Source organism: Halichoerus grypus, chromosome 10, assembly GCF_964656455.1.
Source record: "Halichoerus grypus chromosome 10, mHalGry1.hap1.1, whole genome shotgun sequence".
Classification (NCBI taxonomy): domain Eukaryota; kingdom Metazoa; phylum Chordata; class Mammalia; order Carnivora; family Phocidae; genus Halichoerus; species Halichoerus grypus.
This window is the reverse complement of record NC_135721.1, coordinates 18436351-18462914: the sequence shown is the minus strand read 5'-3', so window position 1 is coordinate 18462914 and position 26564 is coordinate 18436351. Positions and strand designations below refer to the sequence as shown.

The following is a 26564-nucleotide window of genomic DNA, read 5'->3' as shown; positions in this document are numbered from 1 at the left end:
TTATTTATTTATTTGATAGGGAACACAGCAGGGGGAGTGGGAGAGGGAGAAGCAGGCTTCCCGCTTGAGCAGGGAGCCCGATGCGGGGCTCGATCCCAGGACCCTGGGATCATGATCTGAGCCAAAGGCAGACGCTTAACGACTGAGCCACCCAGGCGCCTGAACTGTTCCCTTTCTAGACAACTCTAGGCTGTAGTGAGTTCTTCCTTATAAATATGAACTTATACCTGTTCATATAATTTACATCATTAAGCCACACTTCTGCTTTTTGAGGTCATCTGAGCAAACATAGACCCACTAAATGGCTAAATGACTTAGACTCCCTGTTCATTTGCCAGTTAGTTTGTTTATCTAGTGGTCTGATTATTAAATACTTACTGAATGCTTATAGTTCCAGATACTGTGCTAGATGTTTGGGCTGCAAAAAATGAATGAGACAAAGTCCCTGCTCTCAAGGAGCATTTCTAGTATATTAAAGATTTATATGTAGAGGATGTGATTGTTTTTCCATGTTCAATAATACTGGACTTGAATCAAAGGGAGAGAGCATTTCAAAGTTATTTTCTAATCACCTTTTTATGAGTTACATTTTTATGCATCTACACTGTCATTATACAGTATATAGAAATAATAAGAAAGCACAAATGAGAAAATAAAAACATCATCCACATCCCACCATCTAGAGGAAACTAGTCAGTGTTAATCTTATGGGATATCTTCTATCTTTTAAAATGTCTAGATGATGGGGCATCTGGGTGGCTCAGTCGGTTAAGAGTCTGCCTTCGGCTCAGGTCATGATCCCAGGGTCCTGGGATCAAGACCCGCGTCGGGCTCCGTGCTCGGCGGGGAGCCTACTTCTCCCTCTCTCCCCTGCTCGTGCTCTTGTCTTTTGCTATGTCTCTCTCTCAAATAAGTAAATAAAATCTTTAGAAAAAATGTCTAGATGAGCATAACATGTGTATAAGTATGTGAATACATATTAAAAATTGGGATCATATTGTGTATTCCGTTTTATAATCTGACTTTTTTCCTTATTCAGTAATAATATGAAACATTTAGCAAGAGTGATTTTTATTGATCTAATATGAGAACTTACTGATCAGACGATAATCTGGCCTATTGTACAGAGATGTAGCATATAATTTCAGGTGTTTAAAGGGGGAAAGGAAAACCAAATGTCTTAGATGTTTTGGACACTTGGCCATCTGAATGAAATGTGTAGGGTAGAGTTCTTTATTTTTAAATTCCAAAACTTGTTTATTCACATGGGTTGCCGTTTGATTAACTTGAATGGATTGAATACTCTTTAGCAGTGAAACATTTTTCAGTAGGGGACTTGGAACCCTGTAATCTAGGGGCCTTTTTTAGGGAGGGAAGGGATCTGTAGCAGAGTCATCAGTGAGTGGCATTTCTTGTGGTGATGGCAGCGACTCTTTCTGGCTTTTATCCCCCCCTCCCTCCTTTTTGTTTTCAGCTCTGATAAGAGTGAATAGCTATGGGAACAGTGCCTTCTACTTTTGGTACAAGTTTTACTATACTGAGGACATTCATTTTGCTTTGAGAGAATATGAGTAAAGGAAGGGCTCAGGCTCTGGAATGAGGCTACCTGTACTCAAATTCTGAGTTTGTTGTTTATTAGCTGACAAATTATTTATATATATAAATTTCTTAGTACAATATCAGGCATATTAAGTACTCATTGAATGTTAGTAGCATCATCTTCAATAGCCTAAATACCAAATAGGAGGCATTTGGAAGTGTCTAGGGCGGATAGTCTTATGGAGTAGCTATAGTATTATAATCAGAAAATACTTAAAGCTTAACCTGTATCTAAAATTCTTTCTCTAAAAAGTTAATTAAGTGAATTTTCCCATAATACTTTTGTCTTTTCTTTAATAGATAACATGCACTTTTTTTTCCCCTTGTAGGAGATGGAAAGAACAGTTCATATGTTTGAGACATTCCTATGAACTTTTCAAGATGAGTGGTTTATCCTCTCCAATCTGCTCCTGACAGAGCAGTCTTCTGAGCCATTCAATTTCAAATTGCACCAATTATGTGCAGAGCCTTGGTGTAAAGTGCTCTCTCACTCATTCTTTCTCTCTGTTGAATTTGGTGCTATTGTCTCAGGTACCTGAAACCAACCAGCCTACAAGAACCAAACAGAACTTCAGAAACACGTTGTATTTTCCACAAATAAAAAATACAACCCCACAGATTGGAGATTTTGGTGCTACAGAAACTGCTCTCACTTCTGCTCCTCTTTTCGTGCACTCTCTTTTGGAGACTTCTCTCTTAGGGAGCAGACCAGCAAACCGAGGAAACTGGATGGGGCAGTTCTAACTGTGTTGAATTGTTTAAACAGTGGGCAACCGTTTTGTTTTTGTTTTGTTTTGTTTTTCTTTCTCCTTTCTACTCCTTTAAGCATATTTGTTTTTATTTTTTCCTCTGGGTAATGGACTGAAACCTGTTTTAGAGTTGGCTATGGTATATTCTGGTGGGAAACTGAAGAAACTGGATGAAATTAGATTAGGCTCTTTAGAACTGCCTTTAATGTGCCTTTTAATTCATTTGAGAAAGATAAGGCTAAACAAAAGAATGGGCTTGTTTGTAGCAAATGAATTAGAATGTCTGTTTGGTCACAACCTTGAAAATAAGTTTTGGTACTCTGTGTCATTAAGAGGCAACCAGTGTTTGGTATAAAATGCCTATCTTGTTTTCAGAACTCAAGACAGTCATTAAGCCACACGATATACTAAAATGGTAAGTTTTCCTGTATGGTCTGTTTCTGTTTAAGAAACACATAATAAAACAACAACAACAAATAATACACAGTCCACCAAAAAACTTACACACTTTACAGTATTGCTGACAATGATGACCAGAAATTAGATAGATGGGGACATTCTTTTCCTCTCTCAGTGGCAATTTATAATAGTTATTCATGTTTGAGTTCCCAGAGAAGAATGATTTCATGTATAGTGAATTGTTACTGTTTTGTTTTAAAGCCAGGACTTGCCAATGGACAGAAAAGAGGAATTGTCAGAAGCTCCATAAAATTCATTTTCTTTCTGCATAGTTGCAGGTGAGCTTTGGTATGGTCCTTGAATAACAGTATTAATGTTTAAATCCCTTACCGTAAGCTTACCTTCACAACTATTCATTTTGATTGGAACCCATTTTGGATCTTGTTGAGTGATTTCTGTGAATTGTACTTACCTAAAATTAATTATGGGTTACTAGTTTTACAAAAACTCTACAAATTTGGAGACACAGTCTAGGCAGTTGCAAAGAGGCAAAGGGAGTGCAGTGACATTTTTTTATCAGATGATTTTTAAACAAAAAAAGTAGAAAATTTTGACAAGTTGGCTTGATATCTTCATTCATTATAGCCGTTAGCTGCAGGTGTGTCTTTCCAATATATGCAACACATGTAGTTTGGGTTTTAATTAGAGCAAATGGTCTTGGACTACTGCAGAGATACTGAGCTACCTCAGCTTTTTGTATTTTAGTTACCAGTAGTGTTTACAGGGTCCTGTAATCACTTTGCCACCGTTTACATGCTGAAGCTAAGGTACTTGTCTCCTTGTCTCTGGCTGTTTGTAGTGTGCCCGATGCCGCGCAGAGCGCACACTTTGGCCGTAGGCTACTGCAGTAATCTTAAGTGCTTCTTTGCATTTACATTAACATTTTGCGCCTTCTAATTATAGCTTAATTTTTTTAAAATGCCACTTTTTTCTTTATACCTAGTCTATGAAGTTTTCATAATACTCAGTCATATAATTCAAGAGGCTACCCATGTAGACACACTGTATTTTTAAGGTGGGCAAGTGCGATTAACTATGAACCATTTTAAAGGGGAGGTTATTTGAAACCTCTAATTTGATTATTGGGAGGATTTTCATGCTTTCTTTAGTATTTATTACCATCATACCAGTTCAAACTATTTTACTGTCTAATACATTAGCATTTTGTATTTTGATGGAAATTGTTACAGAATTTAAAGATTTGATGAAATAAGATGTAGCAGATTTTTTGTAGCAAGTTTCTGCTAAAAGGGTTTTTTGCAAGTCTCAGGTTCTTGCTGCACTATTTTTTTTTAAATATTTATTCCAGTTACTCTAATTCAAAAGCATTCTGTTCAAGTAACAGCAGCACTTGTGAAAGGAAAAAAAACGCACATGTTCTTAGTAGGTCACTAAATTTGTACAAGTTAATTAAGATTTGAGCCATCAGTGGGTTTGACAAGGGAAATTTATTTATGTTCAGCATTAAAATGCTTCCAAAAGATCAAGTTTTTTATTTTAACCTTGATATAGATGGAGAAATAGGAGGCAACCTCAGTATGATAGGAACTGCCACTTCGAACAGTTTAGGTCTTAAAGAGAAAGCCAATCTAACGCCAAGGGGAGAACAATTAGCTGAAATTGTATCAACTTCTTCGCTCCCCTTTCCCGCCCCCCCCAAAACCACATACCAGTTTTGCTTACTTTACAGATATCTGGTGGTTCTATAGTTTAAAGCGGTTTGTGAAATTATCCAAGTGGACTCAATTTTGTTTACCTTTCTGTAAGTTCTTAATTTTTGCTGTATAGCATTGGCAAAAATATGTACAAATTGACCTCTGTTCTTATTTCCTATTGTGAGCATTATAAATGATAGCTCCTGTGTAAAACTTTGCTCTCCGATGAGTAAAATGTGTATCACAGCACAGCCCAACAATAGTCAATGCTCAGCTGTGGGGACCATGGGAGCTTTTTGAAGATAATGGAACCGCACTAGGGTTGAAACTGATGGCTGTGGAGTTAATTGTGTTTTTGAGCTTGAATCTCACCTGTGATTAATTTTTTTTGTTTTGTTTTATGTCCTTTCATGACTTGATTTTTCTCATATGCCAATGTATTTGTAGGTTTACTGGATTTTATTTTTAGGGAGTGGGGTGGTAATATCTTCCCATTTTTCGATTAAGTTGGTTCAGCTATGGTGCTATTCAGTAGGTATCTTCAGTGTCAGGTCCCGTAGCTGAATGCCATTCTTACTATAATTATAATTTGTAATCATATTGTAAGCTTGAATTTGGACTTGTACCTGCATCTTTTGTATTTTGTACATTCAGTTATTTAGATTTTGGGAGTCCTTTTTGGTTTCAGTCATGTATGTCTACTTTGTAGATTAAGTAGACTTCATCAGCTATGGTCTGTTTTGGGTTTATAGTTTAATTTAGAATTGTGTTAAATTGATGTTTTGCATTTGACTTCATTTTACATTAGTTTGAAGTAAATTATTTAATTTTTGAATTCTGGAATTTTGAACATTTACTGTAATTTGTAATATAACTGCTGTGAAATACTTGAATAAAGATGACAAGAAAAACCTGTCTTTCTTTAGCCTGATGATGATTGCTGTTGGCTGCAAATGCAGCATACTGTTCTAGCTGAACTCATCTGCTGTGCGGTTCGGGCATGTTGATGTTTACTTATTTAGCTGTGTTCGAGGGACGAGGCAAGCACAGGGTCCCCCTACTGCTCTGCCCTCTTAACTCCTCAGGTTGGCATGTTGATGTTTATTAAGCACCCACCAAAATCTCATTATAGTGTTCTTTTAGATTTTAGTAGCCCTCAGTATTTTTTAGCTAAAAGTTTTTCTGTTGAGGAAGTGTGGTTTTAATTTCAGTTGAAGATTGTCTAAAATGTGTTCTATAGAAGCAAATAGATTACTTCTGAAATTTGTTTTTCTATTTGGAAGACCGCTACAGTAGACGGTCAGGTAGTTTGGTTAACTTTTCTTTGATCAGGTAGTTATGAGCATACTTTGAATAGTACATAGAGTTTAAATATGGAGAAAGATTTCATACCAGAATTTTGAGGGGCTTGTTGCTTCATGGGAATAGAATGTTCTTGGCTTTAGATTGCCCATGTTTCTGTTGTCTACCATGAGATACCTTTTCATGTCCTGAGATAGTATACTAATCCTACTCAATAGAAGTTTTTAATTTTTTTTTTTTTTTTAATCACAATAAAAAGGAACTGGTTGAATTTGAGTAAGATTTTTTTTTATTGATTTTGCATATTGTGTTAATTTTTACTTTAAATTGTATATCAAAAGACTGGTAGTAGTAAACCTGGGAAACAGAGTTTTAAACATTTTAGCCAAATGTTTATATAAGTAATTTATAAGAGCATTTGAGTCTTTTTTTTTTTTTTTAAGAATTTATTTATTTGAGACAGAGAAAGAGAGAGAACACAAATGGGGTGGGGGGCAGAGGGAGAAGCAGACACTCCACTGAGCAGGGAGCCCGATGCAGGGCTTGATCCCAGGACCTTGAGATCATGACCTGAGTCAAAGGCAGCTGCTTAACCCAGTGAGCCACCCAGGCACCCCACATTTGAGTCTCAAGTTTTTAGAAGTCTGGAGAGAAGTTGGGTTTATTTATCCAGTTTTAATTTCCACTGGACTCAAAACTACAGTAAAGTGAGAGACTAATCTTTTGAATATCTATTTCATGTTATTGCTATTCCCTAACACCTGCAAAGTTATCTGTTGGCTATCTTTTTTTTTTTTTTTTTAAGATTTTATTTATTTATTTGAGAGAGTGAGAGCCAGAGAACAAGAGTGGGGTGACAGAACACAAGCAGAATGAAGGGCAGAGGGAGAAGCAGACTCCCTGCTTAGCAGGGAGCCAGATGGGGGGCTCGATCCCAGGACTCCAGGATCATGACCTGAGCCGAAGGCAGACGCTTAACCGACTGAGCCACCCAGGCGCCCCTGTTGGCTATCTTTTTAAATATAAGTTCCCTCTCTACCTGCCCAGTCTTGTCTGTTATGTGCTAGGTACTATGCTAGACACATTGTCTATCTTTTAGTAGCTCATAGTCCGCTAGGGGAGGCTGGTGTGTATATCAGTAGTAATGATCGGTGTGATAAGGGCTATAACCGAAGGAACACGGTGTTGTTCAGAGTTATAAGAAGGGAACCAATTAAGTCTGTTTAGGAGTGGGGAAAATGAAACTCTTCCCAGAGGGAGTTGGCATTTTATTTGCTCTTTGTTTCTGGCATTTCTAGATTGTAGCCCCACTTTACCAAAACCTTTTCTTAGTTTTCTTGTAACCCTTCATATTACATCATATCATCACTTTATTCATACCACTCACCATGGAGTATCTTTATTTTCAACTTAACTGAAATCTTGCTTATATTTCAGGGCTGAGCTTAGATTCTCCACGAATACATCTCCCTCACCGTATCTTTCCTTTTCAGAACTTGGCTGTATTCTGTAGTGCATAACATAGTGAATTACTAATGTTAGGCAAAACAGTAATTTATTCATGTGGGAAAGGAAGTATCACATTTTTTCTGCATTCCCTGTAGGAATTTAAAACAATGCTGGGCCTATAGTAGATGCTTATTTCTTTTTGGCTTAATTGACACAGCTGAAGTTTACTTAAATCATCCTTTCATTGATTCAGCAGATTGATAGTGAGTGCTTTACAGTGTGCCAAGTACTGTTGCGGGTGCTGGAAATAAAGCAGCGAACAAAGCAGAAAAGGTCCCTGTCTTCATGGAGCTTAAATTCCTTTAGATGTAATGTGCCAGATTTCTGACATGGTTGGTCAGGTTCAAATTATTTTTTTTAAAATGTTCTTCTGTCAGCAAACATTGAGTGAAACATTTTGTTGTTAAAAATTTACCAAGGACTCTTCCTTTTCTTCTATTTCCCATCTTAGTGAATAGAACCATATCCATCAAGGATTATGGTGCATCTCATTCTAATCATGCAGCGTGTTCTGTTGATTTTTATCCCTCTAAAATATCTCCTATCCATCACCCTTTCATCATATTGCAGCTGACTTAATCTGGGCACTAATCCTTTTGTCTGAACTGGTGTAATAGTCACCAATTTGAGAGAATGTAAAGATGGGCAAAGACATAATGTCTGTCTTCAACAGGATTTTTATAATTTAACATCCTTACATTTTTTTTTTTATTAACATATAATGTGTTATTTGTTTCAGGGGTACAGGTCTGTGATTCATTGGTCTTACACAATTCACAGCACTCACCATAGCACATACCTGTCCATCACCCAGCCACCCCATCCTTCCCACCCCCCTCCACTCCAGCAACCTTCAGTTTGTTTTAAGAGTCTCTTATGGTTTGTCTCCCTCTCTGGTTTCGTCTTGTTTCATTTTTCCCTCCCTTCCCCTATGATCCTCTGTCTTGTTTCTCAAATTCCTCATATCAGTGAGATCATATGATAATTGTCTTTCTCTGATTGACTTATTTCACTTAGCATAATACCCTCTAGTTCCATCCATGTCATTGCAAATGGCAAGATTTCTTTTTTTTTTTTTTTTGGATGGCTGCGTAATATTCCATTGTATATATATACCACATCTTCTTTAACATCCTTACATCATATTTACTATGCACTAGGGACTGTTCTGAGTGCTTTACAAATACAAATACACTCTTAATCCTTTGAGAACCGTATGAGCTGTGTGTTGTTATTCCCATCTTACAGGCCAGGTAGACTGGGACATAAAGTAATTTGTCCAAGGTCACACAGCCAGGAATCAAATGCAGGCAGTCTGGCTCCAGAGTTGATGCTCTTAATTGCTATGCTTCACTGCCTCTTGTGGGGGCAGAGAGATGCGCAAGCATGTTTCAGTATACTACGTATGGCACGTGCTACGATTGCGTGATGCATAAGGCACGACGGGTGTACGGAGGAGGAGCATCTAGCCCAACCTCAAGAAAGCCTTCCTAAAAAAAAACTGACGCCTGAGCTGAGGCATCAAGATGGGAAAGGTTTTGTAGGCAGAAGGAACAAGAGAACATATACTGAAGAGTAAAATGGCTGCAGGGCAAAGTACAAGCAGTTCCTAATCACCAAAGGTCAACATTTATTTAACACAAGCCATTGCCACTTGCCAAGCACAGTTCTTGGCATTAGAGTTACAGCTGAGGACAGGACAGCAAGGTCCTGGTTCTCTTGGGGTTTATAGGCTAGTGGGCAAAGAGGAAACAAGATGCTATCTAACAGTGGCCAATGCTTGTGTGATAAATACAGTAGTAATCACAGCAGCAGACATCTGAGTGATAGGTCCTGCTTTAAGGATTAACCATTTAATTATCACAGTATCTATGAGGTAAGTTCTGTTGTTGGTTCCACTTAACAGAAGGGGATACTGAAATACAGGGTTGGTTAAGCAACTTGCCTGATGAGGCTACACAGCTAGTGAGTATGAGCTGGGATTCCACCTTGTGTGGTTTCAGAGTTTGGATTCTTAACTGACCTATCATTAAGGTTAATGATAAGTTCATTTGCTCTCATTCAGATTTTTCTCCCCTATTAGTAAACATTTTTAAGCTGTAGAATACTGCAGAGAATGGTACAACATGCACGTTCCTGTCATCCAGAATTAAATGTTAACAGTTTATCATAACTGTAGTTCTTTTTTATTTAATTTAAAAATTTTTTATTTTTAAAATTTTTTAAATTTTTTAAAAAAGATTTTACTTACTCATTTGTGAGAGAGGGGATGGGGGGAGAGGGAGAAGTATAGACTCCCCGCTGAGCAGGGAGTCCTGCCATGGGGCTCTTTCCCAGGACCCCAGGATCATGACCTGAGCCGAAGGCAGATACTTAACTGACAGAGCCACCCAGGTGTCCCTGTAGTTCTTTTTTTAAAGGACAAAATTCTAGGTAAAGTTGATGTCCCCTTCCTACCATTCCCCAGTTAATTTCCTTTTCTTCTTCAGAGGGAACCATTCTGAAAACTTTGATGAACATCTTTCCCATCTGTTTTTAATTCATTATTTGAGAAGGTAATAGTATGGGTGCTGAAGCCAGAGTGAGTCTAAATCCTAGTTATGTCCCTTCTTGGCTGTGTGACATGAAGCAAGTTACTTTACCTCCCTGCACATCCGTTTATCTGTAGGAAGGGGGATAACGACAGCACTCAGCCTGTGGTAGTTTCTGTGAGGATTATGCATTTGAATCAACAAACACATTGTAATGACCTCAGAACAGTCCCAGGCACGTAGCACGTTTTGTATGTTTTAATCATTACCACTGTAATTATTACTGTTTGTATGTGTCCAAAATATATATATATATATATATTTTTTTAATTTGGAAATGCATGAATAGGGTTTAAAGAATGAAGTAGTTCTAGAAGGCTTGTTATAAAAACTAGTTATCCCCTGATTCTTCCTCCCTCCCTTTCTCCCCCTAAAAAGGAATATTCTTCCCAGAGCCAGTTGTTTTCAACATCCTTAACTAATTAAGTATGCATCTCTGTATTTCTAAATAATATTTGGCTACTTTTTTTTATTTTCCAGTTTTTGCCTGTAACTTGATTTCCCACCATGAAGAGAATAGTCACAACTGTCCCCCACGCACCTCCACACTTCCTGTTTTCTCATCCTCCCAGTTAGTTTTAATTTTTGTTAGATCATTATTCAGTATTTATATGATCGTGATTATGTAAAAACTCTTGACAGCTGAGATACTTAGGATACTATGGTTAGTTTCCTTTCCTGTACACTTTTTTGTTAATAGTCTTTGTTGTTATTTGCCTAGTTTTCTATTTTTTTTTTTATTTTTTTCATCCTTTTTTTTTTTAAGATTTTATTTGAGAGAGAGAGCACAAGCAGGGGAGAGGGGGAGAGAGAGAGAGAGAACCTTAAGCAGACTCCCCGCTGACTGCGAAGCCCCATGTGGGGCTCAGCCCTCCAACCCTGAGATCATGGCCCGAGTGAAAACCAAGAGTTGTACGCTCAACTGACTGAGCCACCCAGGCTCCCCTATTCTGATTCTTGATGCATTTTCTTGATTTTGTTTTCGTTTCCTAAAGCTTTTAGAATCTTCACTTTTACCCTGATGTTCTAGAATGTCCCAGACATGTCTGGATGGGTGTCTGTGCTAGTGGGCCTCTCTGCTCTGAAAATTCATGTCCTTCAGTTCTGAGAAATTTTCCAGAGTTTATTTCATTATGATTTGTTCATTTTGTTGTTGTTGTTGTTCTCCATTTCTAGAATCATTGTTCTTTAGATATTGACCCTCCTAGACTGTTCTCTAAATTCTGTTTCCTTCCCAGTTTTAATTGCATATTTAATCTTTTCAGAGCCATTGTTTTCTTGATTTTTAAAGTATCATTGTGTTCTTGTTTAATGGATGTAAAGTCAGTCTCTCTTGAGGATATTAATAATTATTTTTTCTTTCTTGGTTTTTCTTCTTCCTGCATAGACTCTTTTCCTCCTTTGCTTTTCCTATTTGTTTTGCCGCCTGTTTAGTATTGCAGCTTTTTCTTAAATGTTCAGTAATTCTTTGCTATCTGTTCATATTGAAGAGTGGAGGACTAAAAAGCTGCTTTCAAAGCATAGTGTAAGAATATCCAGATGGGAGAGTAGCAGAGCCTTCTCTGGAAAATACCATCAGCCTACCGGGAAAAAAGCTAAAGATAGTAACCCTGGGGATTCCCTGCGGAAGCCATCCAGCCAGATCACCTGACAAAGTTGTATAGATTGGAAATGAAAACAAAGTCAAATAAATGTTGGCTCCTTCAGTATCATTCTCTAGTCTTTTAAGAACTGACCCTGAAATTTTGCAGTTTGCCTGGTTATCCCAGTTGAAGTCTCTTAGAGGGAATGCCTTTGTTTTTAGGTTATTTTTACAAACAAGTTTGAGATTTTTGAATATATATCTATATACTCCATATACTCCTTTTGTTTGCTCCCACCTTTGCCCTCTTAACCTCATTTTCCTTTCATTAGGCCAGTATATTAGATCCAAGAACTCAAAAGGAATTACAGTGTTCTTTGGAAGATTTTGCACTGACGGCTTTTACCCCTTTAGGAGCAACAATTGCCTTAGAGCACTTGGAGGTGATGGAGTCAGGTTTTCTTCTCACTTTGACTTCTATTAATGCCAACTATTTTCCTGACAGCACCTCTTATTCCAGAAACAGAAATGATTGGTTTATGTAAGACCATTTGGATTAATGGTCCTACTGTTAATGGCTAATATGGCAGGTCTGAAAGGCCACATACCAAAAGTCCGAAGACTCTCTGATTTTCTTATCATAATTTCTATTTCTTTCTGGAATTCTGGATATCTAGAATTTTTTCAGGTTAGTGTTTTGATTAACAGAAGAAACATAGCTTCAGGGAAAGAAGTCTTATACTAGCTAATCCTTTTGTACTTGTTCCTGATGACTTACCTTCAAGCCAAGAAAGATGAAGGAAGACTGGACTGGAGAAAAAAAAGGTGAGTAAAGCAGAAAGAAGTGTAGTGTTACTCTTATATATGTAAAGTAATGTGTTTTATAAGTTAAACAAAAAGTTATCTTGGCCTTTTCCCTACTACTCATCTCTTGGAGATACGGAAGTTAGGAGCATGATCATTCCATTCACGTATCTGTGGGAACATTTTTTAAAAATTAATTAATTATAAAAGTAAGCTCTGTGCCCAACGTGGGGCTTGTTGACCCCGCGATTAAGCATCCCATGCTCTACCAACTGAGCCAGCCAGGCACCCCCATGACAACATTTTTTTTTTTTAAGATTTATTTATTAGAGAGAGTGTGTGTGTGTGCACAATGGGTAGGGGCAGAGGGAGAGGGAGAGAGAATCCCAAGCAGACCCCACACTAAGTGCTGAGCCTGACTCGGGACTCCATCTCACGACCCTGAGATCACGACCTGAGCCGAAACCAGGAGTCCATCACTCAACTGACTGTACTACCCAGGTGCCCTGACAACATTGTTTTTAATGTCACTCTGCATTGTGGAGTAATTGCTAATGAGTTGCTAAATAAGTATTAAATTTAAAAGGCCAACATTTCAATGAGTGTAACGGTTTTGGGAGGTAGGGGTCAAAAAGTTGGTTTGGAGGGCTGAGTAGACTAAAGATATCTATAAGGAAGTATGGTGGAAGATAAAGCTGTCTAGGTAGTTTGGGGTCTTGTAATGGAGGACCAGGCTAAAGGTATTTGTACTTTATCATGTGACAGTCCTGGAATGTTTTTGAACAGCACCAGGATATGATGAAAATGAAATTTTAGAAGTATTGATTTGCCAGGAATATGGAAAATAACTACTTCCTTTCAACAAGATAGGTTGACTACCTACCATTTGCTGTAAGTATGTGCCAGGCACTGAAGTTACAAAGCTGAGTAAAACAGTCCCTGCCTTTGGAAATAACTACTCAGTAGAAGATATATTAGGATATATATTTTTTTAATTTAGGTAAGTGCGATGATAATGGTGTAGCTGAGGTGCTATCTAGAGCATAGAGGAAGGAAATTAACCCACCTAGGAATTCATGAGAGGGTTTTCTGGTGGATGTGGTAACAGCGTTTCAAAAAATGAAGGAATGTAGTAAAAAAAATGGGGAGAACATTCCAGGCAGAGGGAACAGTAAAAGGCATAGAAACAGAGGCAAACATGTTAGTTTCATACAACTATGGGCGCTTCTGGTTTGCCGTAATTCTGAAGCTAAATAAAGAGTAGTGTTTGAAGTTAGCAAGGACTTTGCATGCCCCTCTTGTATTCAAGGTGAGAGGTGCTGTAGGCCTGAATGAGGGAAGTTGTGGTAGGGATGGTGAGAAAGGGGTGGTTTCTTCTAGAAAATGTAGGGGTAAAATCATTAGAACTAAGTGATTGGATTTCAGGGACAAGGATAAAGGAAGAGCCTCGAATTGCTCTTAGGTTTCTGCCTGGGCAATCAGGTAGATTAGTAGCACCATTAACTGAGAATAGACGGGGGAGAGTAGCAGATCTGGAGTGAATGCAGTATGGGACATTTTGTCATCCAGGTCCAGCAGACATTTAGATACATATGTCCAAAGCACGGGAGAGTTCAGAGCTAGAGGCTCTTCGGGGTCAGCTCCTGTAGGTGCCGCTCCAACCACAAATGTACATCAGATGTCGGTGGTTCTTCGAAGCAGAATGGAAACGGTACGCAGAGGAGTGGTAATGTTTGAGCAGCAGTAGAGAATGTCTTACAGAGGAGATTGATCATAACTTCTCAAAAGCAGGATAGCCAAGAGTAGTATCACAGAACTCAGGGAAGAGAGAATTTATGTTTGAAATGAACTAAGTATCAAATGCTCCAGTGGAGGCTAATTAAATATGTACTAAAACCTTGCCAGTAGACACGACAATTTGGTGATCTTTGTTGTTCTCAGGAAAAAGGGAAGGAGTGAGAGCATAACTAGAGAGGTGCACAGGGTTGAGGAAAGGATTCTGATAAAAGTGAAAAATTGAGCATGTTTATATACCGAAGGTGATGATAGCTAACGCTTACTGAAAATGCACTGGACTCCAGGCCGCCTTCTAAGGGCTTTCCATGTGTTAACTCATTTACTCCTCACCGCAACCCTATGAAGTTGATACTGTTTTCCTCATTTTACTGAGGAGAGTTTACCACAGATTGTTACATGGCTGACAACTGGTCAAAGAGCAGAATGAGAATTTGAACCCTGGGATTCTGACACAATAGCCCAGTTATTTACCATTGTCCTGTTAGACTACCTCCATAGAACCTTGGAGCTTGTAGATTCGGGGAAGAGGAGTGATCATTAATGGCTCAAGATCCGAAAAGACTGGAGGGGATAAAGTCAGGAACCTAGGTGGGAGTTTTGGTCTTGAACAAGAGTCAGGATATTTTATTCTTAAAGACCAGAAACCACAGCTACAGGTGGAGGTGGTGATTTTGGGGGTGGGAGGGGGGGAATTGGGAAGTTTAGGAATTTAATCACATCCAACTTTTCCCATCAAATACATATTTATTATTAAATTTATACCTTTTTATTGTCAAACATAACACAGATAAGGAAAACTGCTGAAAACAAATGTATAGCTTATCATGAACTCTTATAAGATGTAACCACCACCCAGGTGAAAGAAACTGTCAGCCAGTCCAGAAACTCTCTTTGTGCTCCATTCCAGTTAAAACCCTCTTTTTCTCCCCTAGTGTTACCACTATCTTAACATTTATGTTAATGTTGTTTTTCTTACAGTTTTAGCACCCATGAGCATTTCTAAATCCTACATTTAAGTTTTTCCTGCCTTTTTACTCCTTTGGCCTTTAAATCTCAACCTACAGATTCCTCCTCAATCTCTCTTTTTCTTTGCCGTTAATTTGATGAAGAAACCAGGTTTTGACCCGTTGAATTTCCGACAGTCTGGATTTTGCTGATTGAATACCTATGGTGAGGCCAACGTGTTCACTTGCTTTTGTATTTCCTATAAACTGGCACTTGGATCTAGAGTTGCGCTGTCTAATATGGTAACCACTAGCCACGTGTCTATCGAACGCTTGAAATGTAGCTAGTCCAAATTGAGATATGCTATAAGTATAAAATGCACACTTACTTTAAAGATTATAAAAATATGAAATATCATTAGTAATTTTATATCAACTATATTGAATGATATTTTGGATATATTGGGTTAAATTTATTAGAACATGATTTCCACCTAGTTCATTTTACTCTTTGTAATGTGGTTACTAGAAAACTTAAATACATCTGTGGCTTGTACTATGTTTATATTGGGCAGCACTGATTTAGAGGCTTAATCAGATTCTGGTTTTATTTTATTTCTTGCAAGACTACTTCATAAATAAGAGTGTGTTCTTTTGTTAGGAGGCACATAGTGTCTGGTTATTGTTCTTCTTGTGATGTCAGCAGTGATTGATACTAAAGGCTTAGATATCTTAATTCATTAGAGTTTGCAAAACTGTGAGTTCTAAGGAAATCACTCCTTACTCATTTATTATTGCCTTGTCTGTTATCTGGTTATCCAGGTAGGATTAATGCTTCATCCTTTATCTCTATTAACCAGTTTTAAAAATGAATGATCTTCCTATGCAAAAGTGATAAATTAGTTTTCTTTGTATCATTATGAATTCATAGCTTTAAACATACTTGATGTAGTTTAGTGCATCGCCATTATGATGCTTATTGCTGCTAAAGTGTTCCCATCTCTGGTACACTCAAGCTGGTTCCTGAGTCCTTTTGACACAGCTCTACTAGTCTTTGTTTGCTTTTATTTTATTTTATTTTTAAGATTTTATTTATTTATTTGACAGAGAGAGATACAGCGAGAGAGGGAACACAAGCAGGGGGAGTGGGAGAGGGAGAAGCAGGCTTCCCGCAGAGCAGGGAGCCCGATGTGGGGCTCGATGCGGGGCTCGATCCCAGGACCCTGGGATTATGACCTGAGCCGAAGGCAGACGCTTAATGACTGAGCCACCCAGGCGTCCCCTTTGTTTGCTTTTAAACTCTGCTTTGTCTGTCGTGATACCCATTTTTTGTACCTGAAATTGACAATTTCTGTCTTCTCTCTCTCTTTTTTTTTCTTGGTCAGTCTATTTTTACTCATCTTTTCAAAAAACTAGTTTTTGGTTTCATGGACTTTTTCCTATTTTTTTCATTTTCTCTCTGAGTTTTCTGATTTCTCAAGTTAATTTCCTTCCTTCTGTTTGTTTTATGCTTAGTTTCTTAAATGGGAAGTTTAGATTATTGGTTTGAGATTTTTTCTTTTTTTTTTCTTTTTTTTTTTAAAGATTTTATTTATTTATTTGACAGAGAGAGACACAGCAAGAGAGGGAATACAAGCAGGGGGAGTGGGAGAGGGAGAAGCAGGCTTCCCGCTGAGCAGGGAGCCCGATGCGGGCCTCGATCCCAGGACCTGGAATCATGACCTGAGCCGAAGGCAGACGCTTAACGACTGAGCCACCCAGGCGCCCGAGATTTTTTCTTTTTTAATACAAAGATTTACTGTTAAAATTTATAAGCAATGTTTTAGTGGCATCCCACACATTTTGATATGTTGTATATTCTTTTTCATTCATTTAAAAATATTTTCTACTTTACCTTGAAACTTCCTCTTTGACTCCTGGATTATTTAAGTGTGTATTGTTTAATTTTCAAATATTTGGGATTTCCCAGATTCTGTGTTGGTTTCTCATCTAATTCTGTTGTGGTCAAAGAACATACTGTGTATGATTTTAATTCTTTTAAATCTATTCTGGTTGGTTTTGTTACTTAGCGTGTGATCTGTCTTGGTTAATTTTTTTTTTTTTTAAAGCTCCACATTTCTCTCTCTCCTTCAATCTCTCTATCTCTATACCCAACGTGGGGCTTGAACTCAGGACCCCAAGATCAAGAGTTGCATGTTCTACCTACCGAGCCACTCAGGTGCCTCTTGGTTTTAATGTTTTATATTGACCTGAAAGAAAAAAAAAGTGTATTCTGTTGTTGGGTGGAGGGTTCTGTAGTGTCAGATCACACTGGTTGCTCGTGTTGTTCAAGTCTCTGATGTTCAAGTATCTGATGCTGATGTTCTGTCTACTTATCTCAGTTACTAAGTGAGGAGTGTTGAACTCTCCAACCATAACTGTGGATTTGTCTATTTCTCCTTTTAGTTCTGTCAGTTTTTGTGTCCTATACCAATGCTCTTTTGTTAGTTGCATACACATTTGGGATTTGTTATGTCTTCTTGGTGAATTGGGCCTTTTATAATTAGATAATATTCTTCTTTGTCCCTGGTAATTGTCCTTGTTCATAGTCTTCTTTGTCTGTTATTAATATAGCTATTGCAGTTTTTTTTTTTAAATTAGTGTTTGTGTGGTATGTCTTTTCCCATCACCCTACTTTCTTTTGCCCTAGTCTTTCATCTTTCCATACATAGAACTTCCTTCTCCAACAAGAAATATGGCTCCCATTATCCTGAATATATTTCCTCTCTAAATCCTTAATTACATAAAAAGTAGTTAAATAAGGGTTAACTCATACCACTGAAAAACATCCTGACTAAATAGAATTCAAATTATGTTTATAGAGCTTTTTGTCTTTAGTCTGAGGGCATATAGTCTAAATACTGTGTTCAAAAGTTACTTGGGTTAATCTCCTTCTCCTCTACCCCCATCTACTCTGGTTATGTTATTCTTTGAAATAAAATATAGTTAGATTCTTTTGTTTTTTTGTGTTCAGTTTTTTTTTTAAATATTTTATTTGACAGAGAGAGAGAGCGAGAGCAGGCAGACAAGCAGGGGGAGTGGGAGAGGGAGAAGCAGGCTCCCTGCTGAGCCACCCAGGTGCCCCTTTTTGTGTTCAGTTTTAAGGTCCCTCCCATCCTTATTTGTTTAGTGTGTAAAACATTAACATATTTATAAAAGTCATAACTATTCAAAAATAGTTAGACCCAGAGAAGTGTCACTGCCCTCATCCTTTCCACCATGGAAGTAGCCAATATCATTAGTTTCTTTTTATCTGTCCGGTGTTCCTTTTGCTAAAATAAATATTCATGTACATTTTCTTATTCTCCCCCCCTTATTCTTACACAAAAGGGAGTTATTACAATAATCCTTGCACGTTGTTTTTTTTTAAATATTAATAAGCTTTCTTGTTGTTGTAGTTTTAGGTTTGCAGAAAAACTGAGCACAAAGGACAGAGTTCCCTTATATCTCCTTACCTACCCACCCCCTTGCCCCACCAGTTTCCCCTATTATTAACATCTTACATTACTGTGGTACATTTATTACATTTATGAGCAAATATTGATAGGTTATCTTGTTCTTGTTATTTATTAAGTAGGCTCTATACCCAGCATGGAGCCCAACGCAGGGCTTGAACTCAAGACCCTGAGATCAAGACCTGAGCCAAGATCAAGAGTTGGATGCTTAACCGACTGAGCCACCCAGGTGCCCCTTGATGCATAATTAACTAAAGTCCATAGTTTACATTAGGGCTCATTCTTTGTATTGTACATTCTATGCATAGGTTTTGACAATTGTATGGCATATATTCATCATTGCAGTATCGTTAAGAATCATTTCACTGCCCTGAAAACCTCTCGTGCTCCACCTATTCATTCCTTGTTTCCTCCCCTGGCAACTACTGATCTTTTTACCGTCACCATAGTTTTTCATTTTCTAGAATGTCATGGAGTGAGAATCAGGTAGTATGTAACCTTTTCAGATTGGCTTCTTTCACTCAGCAATATGCATTTAAAGTTCTCTCATGTCTTTTCGTGGCTTGATAGCTCATTTTTTTTTTAAAACACAACAGCAGGGGCGCCTGGGTAGCTTAGTCATTAAGTGTCTGCCTTTGGCTCAGGTCATGGTCCCAGGGTCCTGGGATCGAGCCCCACATTGGGCTCCCTGCTCCGCGGGAAGCCTTCTCTCTGTCCCACTCCCCTGCTTGTGTTCCCTCTCTCGCTGTGTCTCTCTCTGTCAAATAAATAAACACAATCTTTAGAAACAACAAAAAGAAAACACAGTAACATTCCATTGTATGGATGTACTATAGTCTGTTTTCCATTCGCCTATTAAAGGACATCTTGGCTGCTTCCAAGTTTTGGCAGTTTTGAATAAAGCTGCTATAAATATTCATGTGCAGGTTTTTGTGTGAACATAAGTTGGCAACTCATTGGGTAAATACCAAATATCATGATTGCTGGATTATATGGAAAGAGTATGTTTAGTTTTGTAAGAAACTGCCAAACTGTCTTCCAAAATGGCTATACTATTTTACATTCACACCAGCAACAAATGAGAGTGAGTGCCTAATATTCCATATCCTCCCCCAAATTTGATATTGTCCGTGTTTTTGATTTTGGCCTAATAGGTGTGTAATAGTATCTCATTTTTATTTATTTTTTATTTATTTTTGAGGGAGAGAGAGAAAGCATAGTGGGGGGGGGGTAAGGAGGGGCAGAGGGAGAGAGAGAATCCTAAGCAGGCTCCATACTGGGCTGATGTGGGGCTCGATCTCAGGCCCTGAGATCATGTTCTGAGCTGAAATTAAAAGAGTTGGAAGCTTAACCAACTGAGCCACCCAGGTTCTAATTTGTAATTCCCTGAAGATGTGGTGTTGAGCATCTTTTCATATGTTTATTTATCATCTTTATATGGGATGATGTTGGTTTAAATCTTTTGTCTATTTTTAAATTGAATTGTTTTTGTATTGTTGAGTTTTTTTTTTTTTTAATATTTTATTTATTTGAGAGAGAGAGATGGGGAGAGAGCATGAGCAATGGAGAGGAGGCAGAGGGAAAGGGAGAAGCAGATTCCCTGCTGAGCAGGGAGCCTGACGTGGGGGCCTGATCCCAGGACCTTGAGATCATGACCTGAGCTGAAGGCAGACACTTAACTGAGCCACCCAGGCTCTCCTGAGTTTTTTTTTTTTTTTTTTAATGATCTTATTTTTAAGTCATCTCTACACCCAACGTGGGGCTCAAATTTACAATCCCAAAATCAAGAGTCCCATGCTGTACCACCTGAGCCAACTAAGCCTGTATTGTTGAGTTTTAAGAGTTCTTTGTATAGGGCGCCTGGGTGGCTCAGTTGGTTAAGCGACTGCCTTCAGCTCAGGTCATGATCCTGGAGTCCCTGGATCGAGTCCCGCATTGGGCTCCCTGCTCGGCAGGGAGTCTGCTTCTCCCTCTGACCCTCCCCCCTCTCATGTGCTCTCTCTCATTCTCTCTCTCTCAAATAAATAAATAAAATCTTAAAAAAAAAAAAAAGAGTTCTTTGTATAATTTGAATAACAGTCCTTTATCAGAGGTGTATTTTGCAAATATTTCATCCCAGTTTGTGGCTTATTTTTTCATTTCTTAACTGTGTCTTTATCACTTTACTTTTAATTTCTCTATATTATTATATTTCAAGTAGGTTTCTTTTAGAAAGAAAGCTGTATCTTTTTAGTTCTTTTTAAAAAATCTCACAGTCTCTGTTTTTAAGTTGGGATATTTAGATTATTTACATTTAATGTAATTTTTAAAAATTGTGGTAAAATATACATAAAATTTATCATCCTAACCATTTTTTGGTATACAATTAGTGGTATTCAGTATATTCACATTGTTGTGCAACTATCATTACTCTCCATTTCCAGAACTCTTTTTTTTTTTTTTGTAAAGATTTTATTTATTTTAGGGAGAGAGAGAGCACAAGCAAGCATGGGGGGGGAGGGGCAAAGGGAGAGGGAGAGAGAGAGAGACTGTCAAGCAGACTCCACACTGAGCATGGAGCCGATGTGGGGCTCGATCTCATGACCCTGAGGTCATGACCTGAGCCAAAATCAAGAGTCGGACGCTTAACTGACTGAGCCACCCAGGCGCCCCTCCAGAACTCTATCTTGGAAAACTGAAACTCTACTTATTAAGGAACAACTCCTCATTTCCCTCCTCCCCACAGCCTCTGGCAACCGCCATTCAACTTTCTGTCTCTGAATTGGACTACTCTAGGCACCTCATATAAGTGGAATCATACTGTATTTGTCCTTTGTGACTAGCTTATTTCACTTAGCCAGAATTTCCTTTCTTTCTGAGGTTGAATACTATTCTGTTGTATGTATATATCACATTTTAAAAATCCATTAATCCATTAATGGGCACTTGGGTGGCTTCCACCTTCTGGCTCTTGTGAATAATGCTATGGATGTGGGTGTACAAATATCTCTTTGAGTCCCTGCTTTCAATTCTTTTGGGTATATGACCAGAAGTGGAATTGCTGGGTCATATAGTAATTCTATTTTTAGTTTTTTGAAGAACCACTGTACTGTTTTCATTTTACATTCCCACCAACAGTGCATGAAGGTTCTAATTCCTCCCCATTCTCCTCAACACTTGTTTTCTGCATTTTTGATAACAGCCATCCTAATGGCCGTGAGGTGGTTTACATTTAATGTAATTATTGATGTGTTTGGATTTAACTGCCATTTTATTTGATCTTTTCTGTTTGCCTCCTCTCTTTTATTCCTCTATTTCCCCTTTCCTGGAATCTTTTGGATGATTTAAATATGGTTTAGTATATCATTTTAATGCATCTGTTGGTAAAAGGGGCTTTGCAGGGGCGCTTGAGTGGCTCAGTCGTTGGACGTCTGCCTTCGGCTCAGGTCATGATCCCGGGGTCCTGGGATTGAGCCCCTCATTGGGCTCCCTGCTCAGCAGGAGGCCTGCTTCTCCCTCTCCTGTTCCCCCTGCTTGTGTTCCCTCTCTCACTGTCTCTGTCAAATAAATAAATAAAATCTTAAAAAAAAGGGGGGCAGTGCTTTGCAGATATGATTAAGGATTATGAGATGGGGCGATTATTCTGGATTATCTGAGTGGGCCCAGTGTCATCACAAGGGTACTTACAAGAGGGAGGCAGGACAATCAGAGTCAGGAAAAGGAAATGTGATGACAGAAGCAGAGGTTGGAGTGACGTGTTCTGAAGACGGAGGAAGGGGGCACAAGCCAAGGAATATAGGCAGCCTCTAGAAGTTGAAAGAGGCAAGGAAAAAGGTTCTTCCCTGGAGCTCCAGGAAGGAACACAGGTCTGTCGACACCTTGGTTTTAGCTCATGAAGGCCCATTTTTTTACTTCTGGCCTCCAGAATCATAGGGTAGTACATTTGTGTTATCCTAATCCACTAAGGTTACGGTAATGTCTTACCGCGGCAGTAGGAAAATGATACAGCTCCACATGTGCACCACCCAGGGAGAGGCCAGTCTGGGATCTCACACCCTTTACTCTGTTGATTTGGGTCAGTTCTATGCATGTGCAACTCAGGATTTCATACAATAAGTTAAAGGGCCTCATTCTCCTGCTCCCTCCTCTTTGAGATCTCCCACACTCTTGGGCTCCCAAGAACACCCTTTCCTGGTGGTCTGGCTGGAAAGAGAGAAAAGAAGCTAAAGGGATATGCCCATTGTCATTGTCATTGCTGCCCTGGGTTTAGGTCTTGTGAGTCCAGAGAGAGCTTTTTCCTTCTGAGATCCTGGCTGCCCTAGAGCGTGATCTGGGACATAGAGGAGATAAAAGGCAAACCTGGGAATTCACCACCATGTGGGTCATTGTGTGAGTGCTGTGTTTCCCGTCCAGTTCATTTGCTTTATGTATTTTTCAGAGTCCTTAGGTAATTGCTTATGTCTTTTGTCCAGGACTTCTGGTTGTAATCAGTGGGAGACAGAGAGTAGAGTGTGTCTACCGAATCTTAACCAGAACCAGAAATTCTTTCATTTCTTTGTTATTTTAAGAAATTTCCTGCCTTTTTTTCCCTTCTGTTTGTCATAAGGCATTACCTAATGTTTTTTGTTAACTCTTACATTCTTTCTACTTTAGTGTACATTTCTAATGTGATTTTGTTTCCTAATTCTCATCTTCTCTGTATCAGTCCAATTTTAGTATATGTACTGCTGACGCAAGCACTCTAATTCTTCCTGACTTATTTCATATCCTTTGTGAGTTTTTCTAATTCTGGTTTATATTGTTTTTTCATTCTTCTGTTATTGTTTTATGTCCTTTGGCTTGTTTTGAAATAGTAGGTCATAGTTTTCATGTATTTTGTAGGCATATCTTTCTGGAGGGCTTTTATTGCCTATAGGGGGGTAGTCTTCTCCTTTTAAAATTTTTTCTTGTAATATATTTATATGGGATTTTCCCTCAGTCCTTTTGTTGCTCACTTTTATATGAAATTTTCTTGAACTTTTAGAAGGAAGCCTGAATTTCACGGTGCTAGAGCTCTCTCTTCTGTTATTTTTGTGAAGTGTTTAAATACAGGATTGCTTAATTTCTGAAATCTCTTGATTTTGTTCCCCTCCTCTACTTTTATCTGGGTCTCTCTTTTATCCCCGTGCTGTTCAGTTTAGGCTTTGTCTGTACGAGGTGTGGTCCTGAAAGGGGGCTTTGGCATATTGGTTTTAAAGATTCACAAGGCTTATATTTACCACGGAAGCCTTGCCCTCACCTGAGGACTGGAGTTTGCAAGGCTTCTCGGCTCAGGTGCCCTTAGCTCTGCTCCCAGCTCTCCAGCGAGTGTCTGTGGGTATTCTTAATTCCATTAGATGCCCATGACTCTCCTCCTCACATATGGCCACAGTCTTCTAGGTGTTAGTGGTTTGATCCTACCCACTTGGGCTTGGGAGTTCCAGACATTGCTTGTCACTTAGTTTTGTTTTAGATGTTATCCATGAGTCTATGAATTTTTCATCATGGTTTCTGTTTTCAATGGGCTCTTCAGAAAGATTAAAAAAACTATACAGACATTGCCACCATCCTCCACCTCTTTGTTTTTATGCAAAGTGATGCTCTTGTGCTAAGAATGAGGGGTTCTAAGTAGGAAGCATAAAGGGGAGAGGTGGAGGTTTACAGTAGTCACTGATGGAAGTAGGGAGCTCTTCAGGAATGGTGAGAATAAGGTAAGTTCATAGATGAGGGTGGGGACCATGTATGAGTCATGGCACCAGCCGATGTGAATGTGCGTTTTTTCCCCTTGTAGGTATCACCCCAAATGAAGCCTCAGAGGAGGCTGATAGCTGGATTAGGATTATAGTTAGGATTGTAATTTTGCCTTGTTGGTCTGATTGAAGGACCAGAATGTTAGGTGGTTGAGATAACTTTTGGGAGAGGAATTCCATTCCTGGGTATAAGTGGACGTGAAACCAGGGTAGCCAGGGTAGGGCTGCTAACTTGGGAGGCAATGGAAAGGATCTAAGAACTAAAAATCTGTAATGAAACTAAAGAGCAAATAAAAAAGGGGAACCATGTGAATGTGCTAGATGGAGACTGTTGTCAGAGCTAGAGTTGAAGATTTCTTAGGTAGAACAGATACAGGATAAAAAAGAAGAGTCTAGTATCAGGTGCAGTTTCATGTATTTGATCCCTGTAAGTTATCAAATGCTCTGGAATTTCCAATTTCTCAACAAATGGTGAATCCGTAGGCATTACCCTAAAATTGTCACAGGAGCTTGAGAGCCACAGGTAAAACCACAGGCTTAAAAATCTTTAGAACTATTAATAAAAAACACATGAAGAGTCTGAATCATGTGTCTGTGGCTATCTACACCGAGCACAGAGCTTTTCTACTGTTCTCATTATAGCAACAAAGCAAAATTAATTTTGATATGATATGAGATAGCATTATTTCTAAACATTGCATATAGTTACTTTGCTTATAGCATAAAGTTCCTTGGGCAAGTGTTGGAAATTAATTACAAATTTCTATTTTAGCATTTTAATGAGTGCAAAGTATTTTAACAAGACTTTGCAACAAAATATCCCTTTAAAAAGAAATGTGACAATCCACAAGTAGCATTATACTTAATATGTTACTGAAATAAAGGTTATTTGTGGTGGGAAGTCTCAAATTACTTCACATATTTAAAAGAAACATCAGTAAGCTGTCAGTTCTGTAGTTTACCAGAGTTTAATAAGGAAATTTCTTTAATAAGAATATGTTTAAAATGGAGTTGGTAGCAAAGAAAGGAGTAATTGCCTATCACACTATAAAAAATCAGTTTCACATCTTTGGAATGTTTCTTTACACTAATTTCCACATTGTTTGAACTTAAATATATATACACAGAATCAAAAAAGCAAAAGATCATCAAAAAGCACTTTTTTCCCCACATGCTCAAGATTTTAAAGCTGGAATTGGATGGAAATGTATCTCATTATTAACACAAATATTAATCTAAACACATATTAAATAGAATTTTTTTGTTTTAATAGATTTTAATGAGAATACTGGAATTAATGTGAAAGTTTTTGAATTTTCAATGTTGATGGGACGAGTGATTGACTTCTCTGTTCCCTGATCTCGGTTGCTGTCAGTCCCCTTGTTGAGAAGATTATCATGTTGTTCAAAATAAATAAATAAAGTACAAAATGCCCGAGAATCTTTTCCAGAAATTGTCAGGTCACACATTTGCAACTATCACTGGATATGTGGGCTGGGTATTTTAGCTGTGTAGAGTGGTTATAATGTTATTGTTTATTTCAATCTTTTTATAGTACAGCGTAAGAGATGCTGAAGTCCTTTTGGCACTTAGAAAATTGCAGTGAAACATATTTTGCTGTAGTCAGAAAAAAGATTTGTTGACTTTAAAGAATACTGATCTTCTAACATATAAAAATGTATCAATTTATTATAAGAAATATTTTGAGAATTCTAAATCAGAATTTGCTTCTGAATCTTTCACAATATTACCTTTACTTTCTCTTGTGCATCTTTCAAAGATGAGGGTCAGATGTATTGACCCCAGAATCCTATTGACTGTTTGAACTTGTTTGTTTGTTTGTTTTTTATTTGAGAGAGCAAGTGTGTGCATGTGTGTGCACCGGGGTGGGGCGGGGCAGAGGGAGAGCAAAAGAGAGAATCCTAAGCAGGCTCCACGCCCAGGGTGGAGCCTGATGCAGTGCTCAGTCTCATGACCCTGAGATAATGACCTGAGCCAAAATCAAGAGTCAGATGCTTAACCGACTGAGCCACCCAGGTGCCCCTTGTATCATTAATTTTAGAAGAGAAGAAAAGTTTTCCTAGATTTCGGGGTGGGGGGAGCAATTTGTGGCCAAATAATTTGGAAAACACTATCTTCTGTATCTACCTTAGTAAAATTGGAGTGTTAGTCTGTTTTTGACCCTGAGAAGTTCTGTAGTAAAGAAACCTGTTTAACCTTGTTAAACCTAGCATTTCCCAAATTTATTTAATCTCAACACCTTGCACAGTATACAAAAGTTGGTAGCAGCATTATTCTTAATGGTTAAAATGTGGAAGCAACCCAAATGTCC

General features: G+C 38.3%; 1 protein-coding gene across 2 annotated transcripts in view; it reads left to right on the top strand.

The window, feature by feature from the left end:
• Window positions 1–5373, top strand: part of ATAD2B (ATPase family AAA domain containing 2B) — a 157156-nt gene extending 151783 nt beyond the window's left edge. For both annotated transcript variants that reach the window (XM_078056034.1, XM_078056033.1), the window contains exon 28: window positions 1929–5373. In XM_078056034.1, coding sequence (XP_077912160.1) covers window positions 1929–1970 — 42 coding nt within the window. In that variant the 3' untranslated portion in view covers window positions 1971–5373. The remainder of the gene's footprint in view (window positions 1–1928) is intronic.
• The last annotated feature ends 21191 nt before the right edge of the window (window positions 5374–26564 follow it).